Source organism: Motacilla alba, chromosome 4 (assembly GCF_015832195.1).
Source record: "Motacilla alba alba isolate MOTALB_02 chromosome 4, Motacilla_alba_V1.0_pri, whole genome shotgun sequence".
In the NCBI taxonomy this organism is placed as follows: domain Eukaryota; kingdom Metazoa; phylum Chordata; class Aves; order Passeriformes; family Motacillidae; genus Motacilla; species Motacilla alba.
In genome coordinates, this window is record NC_052019.1 from 41,208,987 (window position 1) to 41,229,752 (window position 20,766).

Here is a 20,766-nt window from a genome sequence, read left to right on the forward strand (position 1 = left end):
TGGAGCAGCTTCTGTAGATGGCTTACAGCACAATCTAGCTCCACAGGTTGGTAGAGGCACCTCTTCAAATTCAGGAGAAAAATTCTTGACAGAGTAATAACACTGTATAGTAGCTTCAGGGTAAGAGTTTGCTTGTGGGAAGATTAATGTGGGATATTGGTAGTGGTGTTAAGACAAATCCTTTTCTTTCTAAAAAGGGGTAGTTAATAAGCACTATGGGAATACCAAAATTTGCACCTGTCTTGTCTTTGCAGTACCTGGCCTCTGGTGTTACAGATGGGGATTATGAGCTGTCATTTGTTAGGTTCTATAAGTGCACAAAACCTTTTTAATGATGATGATGAAAGGTTTGGCTGAAGAAGGCAGGATTGTTGTTGAAAAGCTTTCAGTTTTGTTTTCATGGGAAAGTCTAGGAAATCACAAAGCTGTCACATCTGTTCTTGCAATTATCTCAGGCTAGGGTAGTAGACAAGGAATTCAGGAAGGCTGCGTCCATGTTTGCTCCTAGCTGGCTGATGTTGAAGAACTGTAGTTGTTTAAACACAAAACAAAATTTAAAGAACCTAGCTTGTGGAAATGGAAGGCGGTTTCCCGAGGCCTGACTATTAATTTCACTCTGGTTTTGAGCTGAGCAATAAATAACAGGGAAAAAAAAAGTAAAGGTCATTTACAAGGAGAAATAGAATGCTGGGCTTCATATTGAAGGGCATGTTTTAATGCATGAAAGATCAGGCTTAAAGGTACTCGAAAGGTGGAGGTGTAAAAGCAGATGACACGGCCTGTCCAAGAAATTCTTCATGTAATCCTACAGGCACTGGGGAGGTTGGTGGATTCTAATAGCCTTTCCCTTTCGGCTGCCAAAGGGTTTCTTGGGGGAACTCGCTAGTAATTCTACCCTGACATGCCTTGCAGCACTTCTTGGTCTCATCTGAGTGTTTTAGGAGGATAGGGGATTTTCAGTCTAGTGTCGATAATTAAATCAATATGATGATTTATTGTTCCGAATCTAGCTTTGGTGTCTTTTGGTGGCACTTAGCTTCAGAGCTTGTCACTAGACAACTCTTACTCTAAATACTTTTCTAACAGTATGACAAGCACCCTTTAAAAATCATGACCATCTTTAAAAAGACAGATACAGTGCTAAGGAAATTTTGTTAGAAATCAGTATCTTCATATTTTAGTGAATGGTTGGCATAGTAAATGCAATTCCTGAATTTGAATTTTCATGTGTTTTATTTTCACTAATCTTCTTCCTGTGCCTGCATGTGAGTGTTTAATAGGCCACTGTCTTTGAAGCTTGAAAACCCCTACGATTTAAAATATATTTGAAAACTAATTTTTGCTAAATGTGCAACCAACACTGAATTTTCCTTCTGACTGACAGAACAAAAATGGCTAGGTAGCCAAGGAGAGTAAGATAACTTACTTGAGCCAAATTATCTAACCCTCTCAGTCATCATCTATATTTCTTGAGGGGAAAGGATGAAATGCCAAATAATTTTTAACTTTCTAACTGGAAGGACAGTTAGCCACATATATGCAAGCTTTTAAAATATCAGCTGTTAATAGGGTTGCCCTTGCTTATCTTCTAAAACCATTCTGATCTGCTGAACTCTTCTGATTTGTCTTTCTTTGTGCTTTTCAATGTGATGTGTTCTGGGTAATCAAAAGTTAATAATAAAATACTTCCTGCTCTTAACTCATCTGTGTAATGCCTTTCGGCTTGGAATGCTTGTCTTTTAGTTTAAGTAAGTACTGTCATTGATCTCCTGTTTGCACTCTGTCAATATATATAACTTTAAATACTGTATTTACTTTATTTAATTGCTTTTCTGCTTAATAAAGCCATAGGCACCTTTCATATAGGAAATAAACCCTTTTCAATTAGGTGCCTAAACCAGCAGTATATCTTTGATGCAAAATTAATGTGGAATTAAGGTTCATAAGAACATTTTGAAGCTGTTTGCAGTATTAAAAACTTAAGCGTATAGCTCAGCCTTGCATCAAAAATCAAAGATAAATGGTCAAGTGAACAGCAAAAAGACAACTAAAAGTTTTTCAGAATTTTTTTCAATTCTTTAAATTGGAAAAGAGACTTGCTGTTAAAGGGGAAAAAAAATCTTAAAACTTCCATTATAAAGTTTGATATTTCATCACCTGAAACTTAGAAATCACAAAGAAATTTGGAAAATCAATCCATTAAAAGGTATCAAATTGTGAACAGGACCAACTTTTCTGTGCAGGCCATTTCAAATAAGTTGCTGATAATTTTGAAACACTTATGCCCATCTAAGGAGCATCACTGAACAAGTCATACAAAGCCACAATTTACTAAACTAGTGCTATTCAAAAATGCTAATGGCTACTTTATGGCTAGAACTGGCCTAAATTTTGTGGTCCATATTTAAAAGAGTAACAAAATATTAAGGTGTAGTCATCATGAAAATCTGAAACCAGAGAAAAGTGATTTAACACAATTACTTTCTTAATTTTTCTCTGAATTTGATTCCCTACTAAATTATGAGAGTACAATTACTGTTGAAAGACTTCTCCAGTTAAATACTTACAAAAGGTAATCTTCTAATCGAGCAATTAGAGAATTAGTAATGAAGCAATTAGAGAATCTCCCAAGAGAATTGGGAAGCAACACATCTTGCATGGGGTACAGTATGGGAATTTTTCAGTTCAGATATTTTCTGCCCTCCTCTGACTTTATCATGCACAGTGCTCAGTCCCCAGCTACAGTCTGCCATGGGCCATAGCTTCCTGCAGAGTGGCAATTTCTGCTGCTTTTCTGTGTGCAGGAAAAGGATGGCAGCTTGTTTCTGCCAAGTATTGAGGTTCAGAGAAGAAAGTGAAAACAATGGTCAAGTTACCCAAGGGGTGATAACTTGCAGTTGCTATAGTGCCAAATTGTCACGGTTAGGTCATTTTGTTTACAAATGGTATTCCTGTGGGCTTTATCAGGTGAATAAATATATTTTAAAGTTAATTTAACAATGCACCAACTTGAATTTATTATTCCATGCAATTTTAATGTTATTTCTATTCATATACAACACTACTGAAATTTCAATAAGAATCATATATTTTCCAATTTATAAGCTTGAAATCTTTGGTAGTTTTGATTCTAGTTTTTTTGTCATTTACAGTGTGGCTGGTGACAGATTTTTAAACATGCAGTTCCCATTGCCTTCAACAGGAACTACTAGGTATTGTGAGTCTGAAAAACATTGACCACACCATCAGAATAATGGTCACATTATTCAATCCTAAATAGATTTTGGTGGGGTTTTTATTTAAAAAAAAAATTAATTAGTTAATTTACAAGTAACTCTTTCCCTATACATATTTATTACACTGAGATTAATGTTCTGCCCAGCACCTATGTATTCCTCTAATCTCCTAATTAAATGAATTATACACCATGGACCAGATTCAGTAATGAAGTAAAGATTGTTTGGAGGAATTAAACTTTTATGCTAACCAGGTTAGAAACAGTATTGATGCTCCCATTCTGAGATTACAGTCAGTGATTATCCCAAAAAATTGGTTTAATTTTCTGTGGGAGAAGTTGAATTGTAGGAGATAAAAAAGAAAAGGGTTGTCAATGTTTTAGTTGCTTACTAAGGCATCCTAGTTTTTCAGAATTCTCTTTGACAACATAATAGTTGCTAAGGTTACCCATATCTAATACTAGCATATTGTTTGAGAAGAGAATATAACCTGAATTGTTAAATAGCAAAATGGTATTCAAAATGCCCTCTTCTGACTTCTTAACTGAAATATAGCCTTATAAAGGGAATTTATGCTCATCTAAATTCAGGCAATTTACATTAAATTTATGGTGATATACTTGAAATGACAATTTGTCTTCCCTCCCATTCCCCAAGTGGTTAGTGCTCAGGCATCCTAATTTGTTCATTCAAATCATTGTTTGTCCACTGGGACTGCGCAGATAATCTGAAAGATGCAAAGTAGCTTCAAATTAAATAGTAAATAACTAAAGAAGACTAAGAACATGGTAATACTATCTTCTTGGCAATTAGGTATCTCAAATGTATAAACATTTACAAAACCAGAAAATATTTTCTCCAAATACAAGACTGAATCTTCCTTCAGCAAAGCATGGCAATCACCACAGTCACTTTACTCAACTTGTTTAACGTTGTTTCATAAGTGTAATTAATGCAGAACATCTCGGTTATGTTTCATTTTTGGTATTGATACCCTTCAGAATGTATTTTTATCCTTATTTAAACCAACAGATCATCTCATGGGGCTTCACTGTGTAGGGCAGGTAGAAGAAATCTCACCAGAATCAGCCATGCAGATCTCTTCCATGAATGTTCTTGACTGGTGTTTTCCTTGCAAAGTGGCTTCCCTCCCCCCTGCCTATTTTTTTTTTTTTTCCCTCTTCTTGCAGTGTCCATCATGCCCTGGAAAAACCATACCACAATATATGTTCAGTGGTCATTGCTTGTAAATAATGCCTTTTTAATATCATCTTAAATTATCTTCTTATTTGGCTTGTGTCTGAGATGGTGCTTTGTGTGGGATGCAAAAGAGCATTTTCACTGATATGACTGACTTGGTCAAAAGATAAACTTGTGGTTAGCCAGTATCTTTCAGTCCAGTAGGCTAAGGCAACAGATCACTTTGTTTTCTCTCTGTTGAACCCCACAATGTCTGCAGTTCACAGAAAGTCATATTTCTTATGAGCTGGAAAATTCAGGTGCAAATGTACATTTACAACGGAAAATATATATTTATTCATTATTGTAAAAGTAATTAGACTGTTTCAAAGATTTATTTCATTTTTAATAACACCAATAATCAGGCTGAGGCAGTTGTTTATAGTGGTGCCTTAAAATTCAACCTCATTCTATTTTAATGGATTTGTTCATGCTGTAAGCAGCACCAAATTTCATGGGAGACTATTAGGAATAGAATGAAGTGCTCTGCTTTCAAACCATCTTTGAAGGATCAATTTTAAATAGCTTTGAAAAAGTAGTGCATGGCAAAAATGCATCTACTTTTATTTTACAGCTGATACTAAAACCATCTTCTCAAGTGTGTTATATTACACACTATTTTGAGGTTTCAAAGAAATTGTAAATGATCCTGCCAAAGGAACTTCTGCTACTCCCAAGGAACCAACTTTTAATAAAAAAACTATGATTCCTGAATTTTTTTCAAGAGATCGTAACTAAATAAAGTCCAAATTTGAAGTAGTTTCATTCTCATTTTAGTTAAGACCTTGTGGTTTGACATTCAGCTAAAAAAAAAAAGGCATTTTTCTACCATATATTCTATATTTAGGTATACTGGCATGCAGTTATTTATTTTTATATGTACCATTAGTTTTCTAAATCCAAAGGTTTAAAATGTACAAATGGACAAAGAAAACGGAGGAAAAAAAGTGTTTGGTTATGTATTCAGAAGAGCTTCTGGCATAGTTAGTAAAAACAGATTTTAAAATTATTTAGAATTAATTAGTTTCTAAAATTCAGCATATCCCTCAGTATAACTTCACAGATCTTCTAGAAAGATCAAGGTCACCAGGTAGATGCTTTGCAGTACAATCACAGAGATGCAAGGCTGGAAGGGAGGGAGCTCAATGGGACTGGACCTTTTCTGAGCAGTTGTCCTCCTCTAAGGGGGAGCAGATACACTAAGCTCATTCTTTCTAGATTCTAGTGCTGTTCCTGAAGTCCAGGGATGAAGATTTCAGAGGTTCCCCATGTCATCTGTTGCACACTTTTACATTGTATAAAACTTTTTTTCGAACACTTAAATAATTCTTGTCATTGATGGACTAGGGAACAGCTGATCGTCTGATGCTCTTTTGCATGTTTGCTATCTCCTGTCAGCCTGGTCTTGTCAAGATGAAAGAAAGTTGTATCACTTAATCTTTTATCATGGTTCTTTCTTTTGTTTTCATCTTGCTATTTCATGTGAATATCCTGTTTCTTTCTGCCTGTATCTCACAAGTGCTGGAGAGAAATCCGAGCACTGTATTTCAGCTGGGACCTCTCTAGCAGCTCAATATCTGTTTTTATGATGTTGTTCCGAAAATATCTAAATGAGATTTGATTTTTTAGAATGGGATCCTATCATCTTTTGTTCAGGTTTAGGTCTCCTCTGTAACACTGTTTATTCTGCTTCAGACTCAACTTATGATTTTGTATTTACTCTTTTAATATTTTACTCCTAAATGCAAGGGATTTCAAAATACTTTTTTCTTGAATTTCTATCATTAAGCATACTTTCCCAATTAATCTTGATTTTTATTTGTTGTGCAATCACATTACTCTACTTGTGTAATATATATCAAAGTACAATGAGGTAACATGAAATGTTTGATGACCCTAAAAATGGATATATTAGGACAGAGATGAGGTTCTTTCCCTGCAAAGTAATGCTTTGTTCAAGGAGACTTTTTACCTTCAAGGCAGGACAAGCTCTGATTTGCAATGTCTGCTGTACAGGAATGTTGGGTGTGTCCATTTTATTGTGATATGAAATGAACAGAAAGCTGTTGTGGAATGCAATTTAACATGTATACTGAAGGATCAAATGAAAGTAGTCTTCACTGTAGAAGTAATTTTCATTGTCCTTCACAAATACACTTTCCCGTTGTAACAAACACTCATTCCTAGTGTTTAATGTTTGATGAACCTCCTGTGAGCATACTGGGATAAGTAAACATTTTCTTAAGAACACCTACCCATTTCTAGTGGGGAAGTTCCTAGAGGGAACTTGAACAGCAATTCATTCACTGACTCCAAACACTTACTGTTGTTTAATTTCATTAAGCTGTTTTATGTGTTTTGAGTAAAATGAGTAATTTAAAAAAGGTCTGCAGACATGGTGTCCTCTAACTATGGCTGGCCATATCCCCTGTCATAGAAGAATGTACAAAACCTTTTTTCTATTCAGAACAGCTGCACTTATGTTGGCTGTTTATTCCTTGTCAGCTACTGTCAGTCAACTAAGAGCTAGTGCTTTGTGTAAAGAAAATTAAAAAAAGATTTCTGAAAATCATAAATGTAGCAGATGCAACTTTTTCCTGCTTGAATTTTAGGTGTATCTATAAACAATAGTGATTAATAGTCACAGTAACCCCATTTGCCATAAGATCTGAGCAAACATTCATAAGACTACATGCCCACTGCCATCTGATCGCAGGAATCTCTTTTTGCAGTGATTCATTTGGGCACTTTATTTGCTGTCAGTTCAACTACAATGTTATTCCTCCTTTTTGATAATAATTTCATATTGTAAGCAAAGTTCAGGTTGTCATGTTCTCCTGACTGGAGTAAAAGATGTTCCACAATTCAGCCTTCATGTATGTGTACTGGACTTGCATAGTATCAAAGTGTCAGGGAAAGAAGCTGAGCTGTGGTGAAATCCTGTTCTGTTAAAGTTCAGCAAAATCTTGGAGCCAGAGTCTCTGTACAATAAATATAAACTGTAAAAAAAAGATATAAGGAGATCATTATGAATATTGAGAAGAGATACTCTCTTTTTTGTTCCCAGTATTTGATATATGATTCTTGAAAAGGTTTCCCCTCTAGAAGGGAATTGCTAGTATAATACACATTCATCAAAATAGGACAACCTAGAAAATTACATTTAACTTTATATTCACAAAATGAAGGTAAAGGGTTTATTTATAGCAGCATTTGGAAAAAAAAAAACCCCTTCTAATTTAGCTGTCAACTCATGCATTTGAATGTCCATGAAGGAATATTTTAGTGCAGAGTGATGTCACTACTATTTAAAACAGTCATTAAATACCCTACTGCTTTAATCACAAGGTCAGTTCAAGCACAAAACAAAAATGAAGCTACCTGAAGAGCTTAGGGTTGAAACATAAAAAGGTAATCTTGGGTATATTCAGAAAGTCATCAAGCAATGAAATATTGACATAATTTTTGAAGGGTCTCTGTAGAGTTCTACTTTAACTCCTCAGTGAGAGCAGTATGAGGAGAAAATATCCCATTTTTTTGAAAAGTCAGCAAGTGATCAATAGAGAGTTCTACACTGCAAATGGGTACAAGACTGCAATGACCTCTCAGCAATGAGTTAGATTAAGTCGGGAATAAACTTTAAATGTCCTTAAATACTGTGATGAGTAGTTAATAAGGGAGAGTTTAAAGGAAGGCACTAAGACAGGGACAACAGGGTAACTACTTCGGAAAATATTTTGTTTCCAAAAGTTAACCTGCAGCAATCAGCAGCAGTCCCATGAGATGGGAATAGTTGACCACCTGTCCTGCACGTTCCCTCACACGTTCCACACATTGTAAGGATTCAGTGCAGCTGCTAATTTGTTTAGGACAGTCCTGTGACTATAAAAAAGAAAATGCTATCAGACATGAAGGTTATGATTTCTCAGACATTGGGGGATTTGCCTGTTTTAGCACATTGCAGCAAGCACATGACAAGATCGTTCTCCAAAGAAAGATTTTATGAGATTGTAATGAAAGAAACTATACTTCAGTAAATTATTTTGGTACTTCATTTTGCCTATATGCAGTCTAGTTTCAGTCATTTTCAGCAGGTACTTTATCTGCATAAACACAAAAACACACTTCATACCCTTTAAAATCTGTATATAGATGTTAGTATTGCCCATGGTCTGAATTAAACTAAATATTTTTATTGTGCATTTAAATTGTACAAGACATAACATTATCTACTGGGTTATAGCTGTTTAAAGTTGCAGTTATAGTCCTTCCATGTGCTCATGCATGAGACAGGAACAGCCAGATAGTTTTAAATGCATTTCATAAATTTGGTTTGAAGATGTTATATTGAAAGTTAATCTGAGGTTCAGAAATCAAAATTCTTAGCAGTTGTTACTAGGATACAAAAGGTAGACTTTTTGTTATGGAACATAATAGAGTTATATAGTATGGGGAAAGCTCACTCTAAATTTTGTTTTAAAGTCTTATTTGAAAGAGAGAAATGTATAAAAAAGCAGAGAATGCTCACTAAAAATTAAAATTTTGGAAGTAGTTATGGTTTAAATGTTACTCTGCCACAAGTATACTTAATAGGACCCCAGACTCTGGGATAATAAACCTAAAATTAGTTTGTATATCTACAGTAAATTGGAAATGATAAAAAAAAGACAAATTATTTCAGGAAGTAACTCGAGATTCAAACTGACATACTGATTAGACTTTGAAGTTTCTTGTCTTGGAGATAATCTATGCCATAACTTGTTCTATATGATTATCACAGGCTGTTTGCTTTTAAATGCTTCCTGTTCAACTCAGTGAATTTCAACTTCATCAGGTCCTGCTTTCAGAATAGTAAGGCTGGGTCTTTGCCTACTGAGTCAAAATGTGTCCAAGTCATGAGATGCCTCACATTTCTTTGAGTCCTCTATCTAGAATCCTATTCACTACCATGTCCACAAATTCCTAATGCAGGCAAATGCAATTAAAAACCAATTAGAAAGGTAGAAAAAAAGGCATCAGAATTTGACTTCCATGGCATGTATCTGGCTGAATCTGCCAGCTTTTTGGATTCTGGGTCTTGCAGGGGTTGTATGCTTCATGGCTTGAGATCTCTGCACTTGCCAAAGACACTGTCAGCACAGCTTTCAAGCAGAATTGTTCATACAATTCTTCTCTCCTTAATTAGCTGAAAGAATAAATCAGTGAATGAAAGTTCTTACCCAAAAGAATACAAGAATCACTGGGTCATTTTGTAAAAAACCAAATACTTCCAGTAAAGGAGAGGCAGGTAATTTTGTAGTGCTTAAGAAATACTCATGAAGTAGCACATGCTGCTTCAATGAGACCAGATGCCCTGAAAAAAAAATCAATGACCTGCAACTGCATCCAAGAAATATAGTTGTGTCTGTGTATATATCTCCTAGGAATAGAAACCTCTGAAACTATCATGATGAAGAGTATTGACAATAAGATCTCCCATACAATACAGTGCTGAGCATCAGTTTTTTGCTTTTTGCCTTTAAAATGAATTAGTGTGATTGATTGCTGAAACGTGATCACAGAAGAAAATCAAACCGTATTTTATGCATATATAAACACAACAATTTATGTACACGTACATGATTATAGATATTTATGATAACTAACCAATCCCTAAGGGTTTTTGAAAATAGGTTCCAGAGATTATTGCAATTGATGGCATCCTCTGAGAGTTAATGAGCTAGCTCTAAATGTGTCAGCTCTGTCTTCACAGAGTGTCTCTCACACCTGTACTGTCTACTTCAAAAGGTGTCAGTGTGCATAGACTTCAGGCAAAAAACTGCAATTTGCCAGAGGAACACTGATGATTAGTGACATCCTGTGCTATTTCCATGCTGCTAGCTTCCTTGGGAGCATCTTGCAGTTGTTTCCAGCACAATTAGAATTCCAGGCCTTCTCTGTGAACTGCACAGAAACTCTGTTTAGGGGAATATTTAAACATTTTCAAAAAACATTTTATCTCAGAATTTAGCCTGAGGAAATGTTTTGCTGTTAGTTAAGCTTTAAGACTGTTATCCAATGCTACTTTTGCACATCTTTATTCCTTTATTCCCACCTGTGACAGGCAAAACCAGAAAAGCACAAATGTGTTCATTTTCACTTGTGATCTCTGTGATGTTTCTCCTGTCGGTGGTTATGGAGAGTAGAGGTTATGCACTATTGGGAAAGCAATCCTCAAACTGCAGTAACATAAATGTGGATGTAGAGTTTGGAAAGCCATCCGTGGCTTTAAGATGTAAATTGGTGCAAGGGCATGCTTGGATACTCAGCAAGTGAGGTCCACAGTGAGGTGAAAGGAAAACCCTGCACACTCAGGAAGAGAGCCCCAAGCTTTTGATAAGAGGTTGTAGCACTCTATAGGAACAGAAAATTTAGGGAGCCTGCGAAAGGCAGAGAGCTGGAGGCCCAGGAAAGAGGGGTGCTGTCATCCTGCAGTCTGGTTCTTATTTGCAGAATCATTAAATTGAGGAAGGCTGGTACCCCTCTACCTGTGTGTCATTTGACTGGCACAGGCTGCATCCCTGAAAGGAGGCCAGCTGAAAGGGAAGGATGTTTAGCTCAGTGCCACTGGAGCTTATTTCACCAAGGTTACCTGCTCAGCAGCCCTAGGGTGATGTGCCTCTCATGCAGCCATCCTTGCTACTGTGGCAGTGACTTCATCCACAGCAGTAAAAGGTGCTAGGTGCTGCAGTGTATGTGAGCTGTGGCAGCCTTCCTGACTTCCATCTCTGCCAAAACATCCTCACCTTATTCCTGGTTTGGGCAGCCTAAATTGATTATCTGTTTCTGTGGCGCTTTTTTTTTTTTTTTTTTCCATTCCTTTGCGCATAAGGCACGAGAAGAGGATCCTGGAACTTGATTTCTCTACTTAGGGTTTGCACACAGGCTCACCTACAGATCATCTCCCTTCTGCTTTGCAACTTGAACATGTCTAACACTTTCTTAGCAGTGCACGTTAATGTTCCACAGAGAGGATGTCTTTATAAATGAGACGCTTTCACAAGTGCTTTTTGTTTTGTGCTGCATAGATGCAAGCAAGTAAAAGTGTGTGCTTTTTCAGGCAGGTCAGGATTTCTACAGACTTTTCACACCTATTACTGCATGTACTTCTGGGAGAAAACAAAGAGCTATTGTTAAGCGGAGAAATTTGTGTCCTCAGGGCAAACTCGAAAGAGTTGGAGATCTGCTTTCTCTCAGAGCTTCTAATGATGCTAGTTGGAGGGTTACCTGTGATTATAAAGGAAGAAAACATGCTCTTTAGTTCGTGTTACAAGAATGTGCATGTACTATAAGTTTCAAAAGCATATCTTTAAATCTGAGCAGGACTTGGAGTGTTCCTGTATAATAATTAAAAAATAAAAGAAACAAAAAAAAACCTCTAAGGATATTTCATTAAGAGAAATATGTTATTTCTTTCAAATTACTGATCCAGGTTGGGTTTCAGGGGAGACTAGGTTCCTGTGAGGCTTTTATAGAGTCCCTTCTAGTTTGATTAAATTACACTGATGTTTATTAATTTCTCTGAACTGCACCAACTGATGAATAGGTCATAACTCAGAAACTGCTTGACCATATTTTCTTCAAGACAAGAAAGTAAGAAAAAAGTGGGGATTTCTTTTGTGGGGAGGTAATTATTTTAGATGTAGTATTCAGTACTTGTAAGTGTCCTGTCATGCCAAGTATTTGACTGACTTGTTTTTGTTTTTCCATCTTAACTTAGCATTTGCGTTATTAAACATGAAATTCCTTACTCCTGGCGACAGCAACCTAACATTACTTTTTTTTTTGTCTCTCCTTTAACTGGAAGAGGGTAGTGTTAGTACCTTTAGGGTGTTAGTACTGTTTTCCTGAGAAACAGGAGGAAAATAAAGGCATTTCTTAGGTCATAATAGAGTTACTAAGAGCTGATCTTGTGTAGATTGTAGGTCAGTGCTGTTATGTTCTGAATTGTGTATCCTTGGAGCAGGTACAGTGAAAAGAAAGAATAGAGAGTGGCAAACAGGAAAGGTTGTAATATCCAGTCTCATATCCAAATTTATACCTAGTATCTGTCTAACACACTTCTGTATTCTTCAGGTAAACCAATAATAATTAATCTAACAAAAAATGATTGTATTCATTCTCTCACAGAATTTGTGAGATCAAGGAATTGCCTTTATGTTCATTTTAGAGATTTGATAAGGCTGTGTTACAAACCTGTATTCTGTGAAATTCCTGGTGCCAGAGTGAATCTAAAACTGTATTTGTGTCAGCAGCTGCTGTGCTTTCAGTTGTGATAGCTTTGCTGTTGCAGGTCTATTCTTCTTTTTCAGAAGTTTGCCTCTGGTTTGTTATTCAGCCACATACACAGTCATGCTGGCATAGCAAGGAGATACCACTCCCAAATGCTGTACATTATGAAGGTTTGGCCTAAATACTGTGCTCAGATAACACAAGAAATATGTGTCAGAACAAGAAATTAATCATATGTCTTCAAGTAAGGCTGCATACTAAATAGTACTTTAGGCTTTAACTTCAACTAGTTGATTTTAAATTTGTTGAAGTTTTTGTTCAGATCTGCTGCTTCAGTGAGGGTTGACTTCTTATTCTACTTACAAGAGTATCATCCTTCTCTTTTCCCTTTGAGAAAGAGGCTAGATGGAGTAGTTTTGATTCCTTTAATAGGGCACAACTAACATTGTGAGCACCATAAGATGCATTTTAATCCCTAAATTTTTTCTGGGGCACTGTTCTGTGTGATGTTCCGGGCTGGATGATCTTGTGACATAAGTCTGTATTATTTCCATCCTTTTTCCCAAGCCTATGACTTTAATTGTTGCCTAAAAGGGTCAACTGGCCTGTCTTGTATGTTTGTAAACAACTTAGGGGATTTCTGTGTGATATTTGTTTTGATAGAGCTAAGTGCATGTACAGAAATACAATATAAACAAACCTGAAGAAAATTCTGTTTGATCCAACACCAATTGTCATTCTTGGCTGTTGTACAGGCCAGCAGAAGTTCAATGTTTTCTGCTCTGGTTTTCATCCTGAATCATTTTAACTAACAGTAAATAAGCAACTGTTTGTCTCTATCTTGGTTCTAAGCATATTTATGCTTATTAAAGTAATTTGAAGTTGTTTCCTGGGCAGAAAAATAGAAACAAACCATAGTATGTTTTTTTGCTAGAGGAATCACATAGAGAACTGGATGCATTTGTCAAATATATCTTGACAGAAATTATTCATGCTCAGGGAAAAAAAAAAAAAAAGAAAGGTGATCTCAAACCTAAAACATTGGCATGAGTTGAGAATGTGTTGCTATGACAGAATAAGTGTTTACTGTCAATTAGTATTTATTATAGCAGAGTGTGGAGAGCATCACTTCCCAGAAAATGGTTTCCATCAGGAAAGATATTTTGCATAGCTGCTCTATTTGGACAGCAAAAGTGTCTGCAGTCTTGGGTTGTATCTCCCCTGTCAGATTAATAAATATATGTTAAATCAAATGTTGATTTTTTTTTAGGTGACCTGTTAAGCGAGACATGCGAAATTTCTGTGGAGTAAATTAGGTGATGCCATCTATAGAATAAATGTCCACTAGACAGATGGCTGCTTCATTATCAGATCATTATCTCCACCAATGCTGAGCAGAAAAACAGCTAGAGATTATCAGTGGTCCTCCTGGGAGGTTTTCCCAGCACGATTCTGCTGTGAAATGGCAGTGCTCTCTCTGACACCCACTGACTGCTGGTGTCATGGCACAGCACAGGGAGTGCCTTGAGAGCACCAGTGAGCGTCAGCCATGCAGGTGGAGTCAGGCATCCAGGTAGGACTGGCTAGAGAAATATAGATTAAATTACACCAGGAGTGACAGACTTACTATAAAGGGACTGAAAGCTTCAGGTAAGAAGCATTTCAGCATTTCTGAGTTGCAGCTATGATGCTTCCTTTCAGAGTTATGCTGAAGTTTCGCATTTGCTTGTTCTAAACGGTGTGTAGCATCAATGAAGTCGAGTTTTAATTTCTTGCATCGAGTCATTTCTGCTTTCTGCTTTGTGAGTAAAACCTTATTGCATGTGTAAACTCTGCCTATAGATGGCAAACTTTGAGAAAGTCAAGTGAAATTACAAATTGTATAGAATTTCAGTGTATTGTATAGAATTTCACTGTATTGTATAGAATTCCAGTATATAGTTTTAGTCACTGGAAGGAGTACCACTTATGCTGCCCTGAATGTTCTGTCCAAAAGATTTAAATTATAAAATAATTAGTATCCTCTACCAAGTAAAAACAATGTAAAGTATAATTAGAAGTACCATTTATCTTGAACAGTTTATTGAGATTTCATAAAGGTTATTGTGTCACAAATTCAATATACAGTATTTATAGGTCTATGATATCAATCATCTTTAATTGTTGATACATTTTAACTGTCATATAGACTAACATTAAAGATCATTGGAAAAATCATTCTTAATCCTGAGATCCTAATGACTTTATTCTAAAACATTGAAAGCTGTATGATTTTGCTGTTTCAAATACCTTTTCTTTCTGTTTTGGGCTGCCGTGAGAATGACTAGAAATGATGGCTATTTTAATTGTGTTACCATTAAGTGCAACGATTCACCATATCCTCACAACATTTTAACTCAGGCAAATGCCCATTGAATCCAGAATACCAGAAACTGATGGATTACTTGCTATGTATGTATTGTTTAGTGTGGCTGTTGTAAGTTGTAAATATGGAAATAGATTCTAGATCAATACATTTTCTTCTGGAATCCACCTGTTTCTCTGGCAACAAAAATCCTAGCAGAAGTAAGACACCGAAGTAAATTCTTCAGCTGAGAACAATTTTTTTTTTTTTTATTTCAGTTACTAGTTCTAACATTGATTTTGTTTTTCACGTTAGTAAAACCCTGCACCTTCAAACCAGGAAATGTGGCTGTTTACAGCATCGTGGAGAAAAACGGAAAGAAAAATTTTGGAATGTTTATTTTTTTTGACCATCTGAACTGCAGTGTCACAGCTCTGTTCTGAACCTTGCTAAGCAGCATATTTTGCTAAGAGCAACTATTTAAATTATAGACTAGAATCTGTTGCTTTATTATCATCATAACAGAATAGACGGATCAGCATGTTGCTATTTTTAATGCAGGCATTAGAGCAAAGAGAAGAAGAAGAAATATTTTCTTCTTTTGAAAACCACATTCATCCAGGATGGGAAACAACTGTTTCACCAACTCTATCGGAAATTATTAGCAAGATTAAAATATTGTAAAAATAACTGTAGCAGAACACTTAATCTATGTTTTGTATTATTTTTGCAAGACTTCCAGTTAAAAAGCAGCACTTCTTCTAATGGCTGCTTTTCTTGAAGTTGTAGAGAAAGCCTTCAAGCAAAAAACAGGAAGGCCATGGTGATTACTCCCATTTGCTGCTCTTTCAACCACACATTTAGCTGAAACAAAAACTGCATATTTAATAGAATTTAGAGGACAGAAAATAAAGTATTATTATTGGTATGGGATGCAGCTACCACAGGAGTATATATTTTAGAAAACTCCTACTGAGTGTTGCACTAAATCTTCTTTTCCAGCATAACTGTTACATTTCTCATCAGTTTTCCTGATCATTTTGGAAAGGTAAATGACTACCCTACCACTGATCTGGCATTACAGATGGAAAAAATTATAATATATACACACTTCACATTACAGTACTGACAGTACCATTTTGACACTAAGTGGTATGAGGATTTTTAAGTATAGATATCTATATAAACACATATTCTTGTCCTCTCTTTCCCCTAAATTGGCAGCGTGTTCAAGTTTTTCTTCATCTTTGTTTCATGATCCAGATGAATTGCTCTGGTGTATTTCTGTGGACATAATGTCTGTAGAAATGTCTGCATACAGAAAAGCCTAAATTCTAAACTTCAGGTGCTTCAGAAGCAGCTTCCTTCTAAGGCTTACCTTTCTACCATTTATTATTGTTTTGAAAGTACAAATCAATGCATAATTTTAAAACAGATTGTAGTGTGAACAAAAACAGATGCCTCACTTTGCTTGAATTGTCTGTGACTAAGTATTCCTGTCCACTGAGCTTGTCAGTGAGATTTGTGCTGTGGTAAAGTACTTTGTCAGGACTGAATTTCAATGTTTAATTACTTTTGATTTCACTTGGAACATTTTTTTCTCTTTGTATGGGAGAAATAATTTTAATTATGCCAGATGTTGTTATTACACTGTTCATTATTGTTTAACCAGAAACATGATTCTTAGCACTGTATGAAACACAACTGGTGCTTTTTTTAAATTTATAGATGAGAGCAAGAATACTTGCTGTCTTTCTGCTGGGGTATGTTAATATTTTGCATTGAAGGACAAGGAGACAAAGATGGTGGCAGATTTCTGAGGAGAGGCAGAATGTGAAATGTTTCAGATTTCTAGAGGGGTTTAGGAGATGCCTGTAAATGGGGCCATATTTTTAAATCACCCTTTGTTCTGTTTCTGAAGTCCCATCCATCACTCAGTGAACATCTTCAAAGGACAGGTGTAGTGGCATGCTAGCTGCAAAGTTGGAAATATAAGAAGTAGGAAAACTCTGCAGTGGAAGTTTGTTTACAATTATTGCTAAAGAATAATTAGGTACTTTTTGACTCTTGTCATTTGTCTTATTAGATAAACTGTACTTTGGAAACGAGCTATCCACTTATAAACTTTCCCAGCTATGTAACTCGGTAAAGTACCGCACTTTGTCAGAGCAGATCCATTAACCCTCTGACTGGGGCTCTTCTCTTGGGTTTGATTGCAGCACCACACAGAAGCACCCAGCCCATCACTGCTACCCCCGTCAGCCTTGCCCTTGGATGTATTAAACAACGCCGTCGCTGGGTTTAGCACTGTGGAAGACCTTATCCGCTATCTCGAACCTGAGCGGTGGCAGCTGGACTTGGAAGATTTGTACAGGCCAACGTGGCAACTTCTTGGGAAAGCATACATTCATGGGAGGAAGTCAAGAGGTAATTTACTCTTCTGTCTGGCCTTGCAGCTTGCTACGGGTATGATTTCTTGACAAAGAGTTAAGAGCATTCTTCACCTTGAGTTTTGGTTCAATGAAAGGACTACGTTAGAAAGAGAGCAGGTTCCATTGTTGTTCACTGTCCTCACAATCGTATTATTTGAAAAAGGACAATAGCTAAACTCAAAACTGAAAGGAATTTAGCAGGATAGGACAGCAATGGGGAATTAAAAACAAAAAATAAGCAAGCACATCAGTTTCCTATAGGGAACCTGGGAGATCTTTATTTCCCTAAAGTAGCAGGGCATCTTGACAGGGTGACATATTTGAAATTTGTGTTTTTGTTTTTTTTTTTATGGAGGTCAAAAACTTCATTTTAATTTGAGGTGGGTAATAGCTTTCACTTACTGCATTATGTGAATGATTATTTCCCTAAATTTTTTCCAGTCTCTACATGAAATTAATTGAGAGCAATACCTAAATGTTTCTCTTGGATGACACCTTAGGAAATACCGTGTGTCCATGTGTGGGTTGATGATGCAGTTGTCAACTTCATCAGAAGTAAAGTAGAATGCATTTTCAAAATTTATAGATCTATTGATCAGCATCTCATTTTCTTCCTTCCACATCTGACACCCTGAATTTCCTGACACATCCCATCCAGATGCTACCCACTATTTCATGTTTATGGATAAACATGGATAGCATGAAGGCAATACCACCTTCCTTGCCCACCATACAGCATGAAAATGAAAACATATGAGAATAACTGAACAGACTTCCCTGTTGGTGGAGGCAAACTAGAAGGTTATCATCTGATCAGCAAGAAAAGGGAGGAAGTAGAACCTTGCATAGCTCAAATTAAGTGGTTTGACAGTTAATTCTTAGATCAGAGCCCAGAAATCAGCCTTTGTACCCCATCCATATTGCTATAGCTGTGAATAGAGCAGCTAAATTATGAGCCAAGAGAAGGAAACATCTTTAAAAGCTCTCAGATAGTCATTTAACACTTCCTTAATTAAAGAGATTTAGTATTTGCCAAATGCATGCCATAAGCACACAGTAAATGGGAGAAAAACAAAATGCAGGTGTTGGATAACATCTGTATTGACAAAAGAAACTCCCTGCAAGACACATCTTAGAAAGAAACTATTAGAGTAAATCTTTTAAAGACTTCTAATTAGATGCTGAAATAGATTTTTTTTCACTGAATAAACATATCATTGTATTGCCACATTTGTCTTAGAGACCACCCTCAGACTGCATTACTGAGTCTGTAATATAATAGCCTGAGGTGGAAAATATGTTCAGTTGACATTACATAGGACTATTCAATAGATAGGAAAAGCAAAACCTTTTTCTTCTTTTTATTTTTTTTCCCATGATATTCTCTCAAGCAGTATGTTTGCTGTATTTCAAAACCCTTTTAAGAAATGTTTGTGAGAAGGGCATATCCTAAAATTTTTTGTTTTGTTCAAACTCTTTGACTCATGATTAGATCAGTTTCATTTTTACAGTGTTTCAGTGTAAAAGCTTAATTACTGTCCTGTTTTCATGAACAAGTTATTAAAAGTGTATCTTACTTTATGTAGAGAAATATCCTCTAGTCCTACACAATAATTTGTATGAAAACCTATATTTAAACAACCTAAATTCCAGAGAATTTCTGTCTCTGATGTCTTCTCTGGATAAAATGCTTCCAAAAACTTCTAGTCAGGAAAGAAGAAGAACCAAGTTCAGAGGCTTTGATGTCAAAATACAGTCCTAAATTCTTTCATATTATTAAACATCCTTAAAAATTAAATATATTTTGCCTTGCAAAAAAAATTATCCCATCACTTCCCACTGAAATCTATGTGTAATCTTCAGATCATATTCTGAAATCTCCTTAAGGAGGAAAAAAAAGTCCCAGTCAAAGCACAGTCCTTAGCAGTTGTGGTTTTTGTAAAGTTATGTCACTTTTTTTTTTATTTATACCCCACTTCTTGCTTGAGATTTTGTAACAGCTCCTATTGTAGAAGCCAGTAAGAAACTTACATTCCCAGGAACATCTCCAAAGTACTTAGGAATGAAAACCATTCTGCTGCTATCTGTGCTCACACACAAGTGCCCCAACTGGAATTTAATTTGTTTCATTGACTTTGAGAGCAGTATCCAGCTGGAAAAATGTTTTGGGAAAGAAGTTTTCCCTGTGGTACTCGATACACATCCAGAAGATGCCAGAAAATTGCATTGCCAATTGCATAACACAATTAATTTCAGGCTGCTGTGAACATGGATTAGTTCAGTTGTGTGCACCAAGGTCTGCACACTCTTGAAATACACTTTACTGTAGAGTAGTGTACCTACCTGCATTTAGATTTTTTCTCCTTCACTTATTTTTATTTTAGTGTTTTCCCTTTATGTGCTACTGCAGAGCCTTTCACTCCTCCTGAGCTAGGGCTAGACAAAAGAAACTCGACTGTTGTGTCAAACATGATACATGAGTGGAAGCCAAGTTGAAGGAGTGTTTAAATGTTCACATTACAACAGGTACTGTAACTCAGTGCACTTGGGAAATCCACAAACCTTTTATTGTGGTTAAGTAAACACTTTTAAGGGAATATATATACATTCTCTCATCTAGTTTCGTGCCCACAGTGTGTTAAAATAAATTTTGAACAGACAGCTACTCTTTGAAAAAATAACAACCTCATTCACACACTTCAAAGAAATTATTATATAAGCACTAGATAAATTTGCCACAGACATTTTGATGAAATTGAATTACATAAGATAGGGCAAGGGTTCATTGTGAGGTATTATAGCAATATACCTTCGTACATTTTAAAGAATAGAAATCAAACATGACATTTGTTCATCTCTCCTGAAGCCTGTTGTAATAGTACAGCACACTGAAAGATATCTGCTAAGAGTTGACTGTGTGTTCTCCAACAGAACCCTTTTAAAATTAATGTCTGCAGGTCTGGGGGTTGAGTTCAAATTAATTACTTTTTTGTGACGAAGTGAGTACCATGCTGTTTATTTTACTGCATTGCCCTTTTCTCTATAAGTACAGCTAGCTGTAGGTATGGAAATTGATGTATTCCTCTGCTGCTGCCAGAAGGCAGGAGGCAATGGAGAAGGACATCACCACACAAGAATGTCTCTCCCACTGCTCCGTGGGCCTGCTGGAAGAGGTGTCAGTGCCCACTTTCACTTTCAATATCCCATGGTGAAGGGCTGAGCAGCACATAAGATTAGCTCCTTC

At 36.2% G+C, this 20,766-nt stretch overlaps 1 protein-coding gene across 1 annotated transcript in view; it reads left to right on the forward strand.

The window, feature by feature from the left end:
* The window catches only part of PDGFC (platelet derived growth factor C), a 119,866-nt gene that overhangs the window by 95,365 nt on the left and 3,735 nt on the right, over positions 1–20,766 (forward strand). Inside the window, exon 5 of the mRNA XM_038135312.1 lies at positions 17,310–17,517. Within this exon, the coding sequence (XP_037991240.1) occupies positions 17,310–17,517 (208 nt within the window). The remainder of the gene's footprint in view (positions 1–17,309; positions 17,518–20,766) is intronic.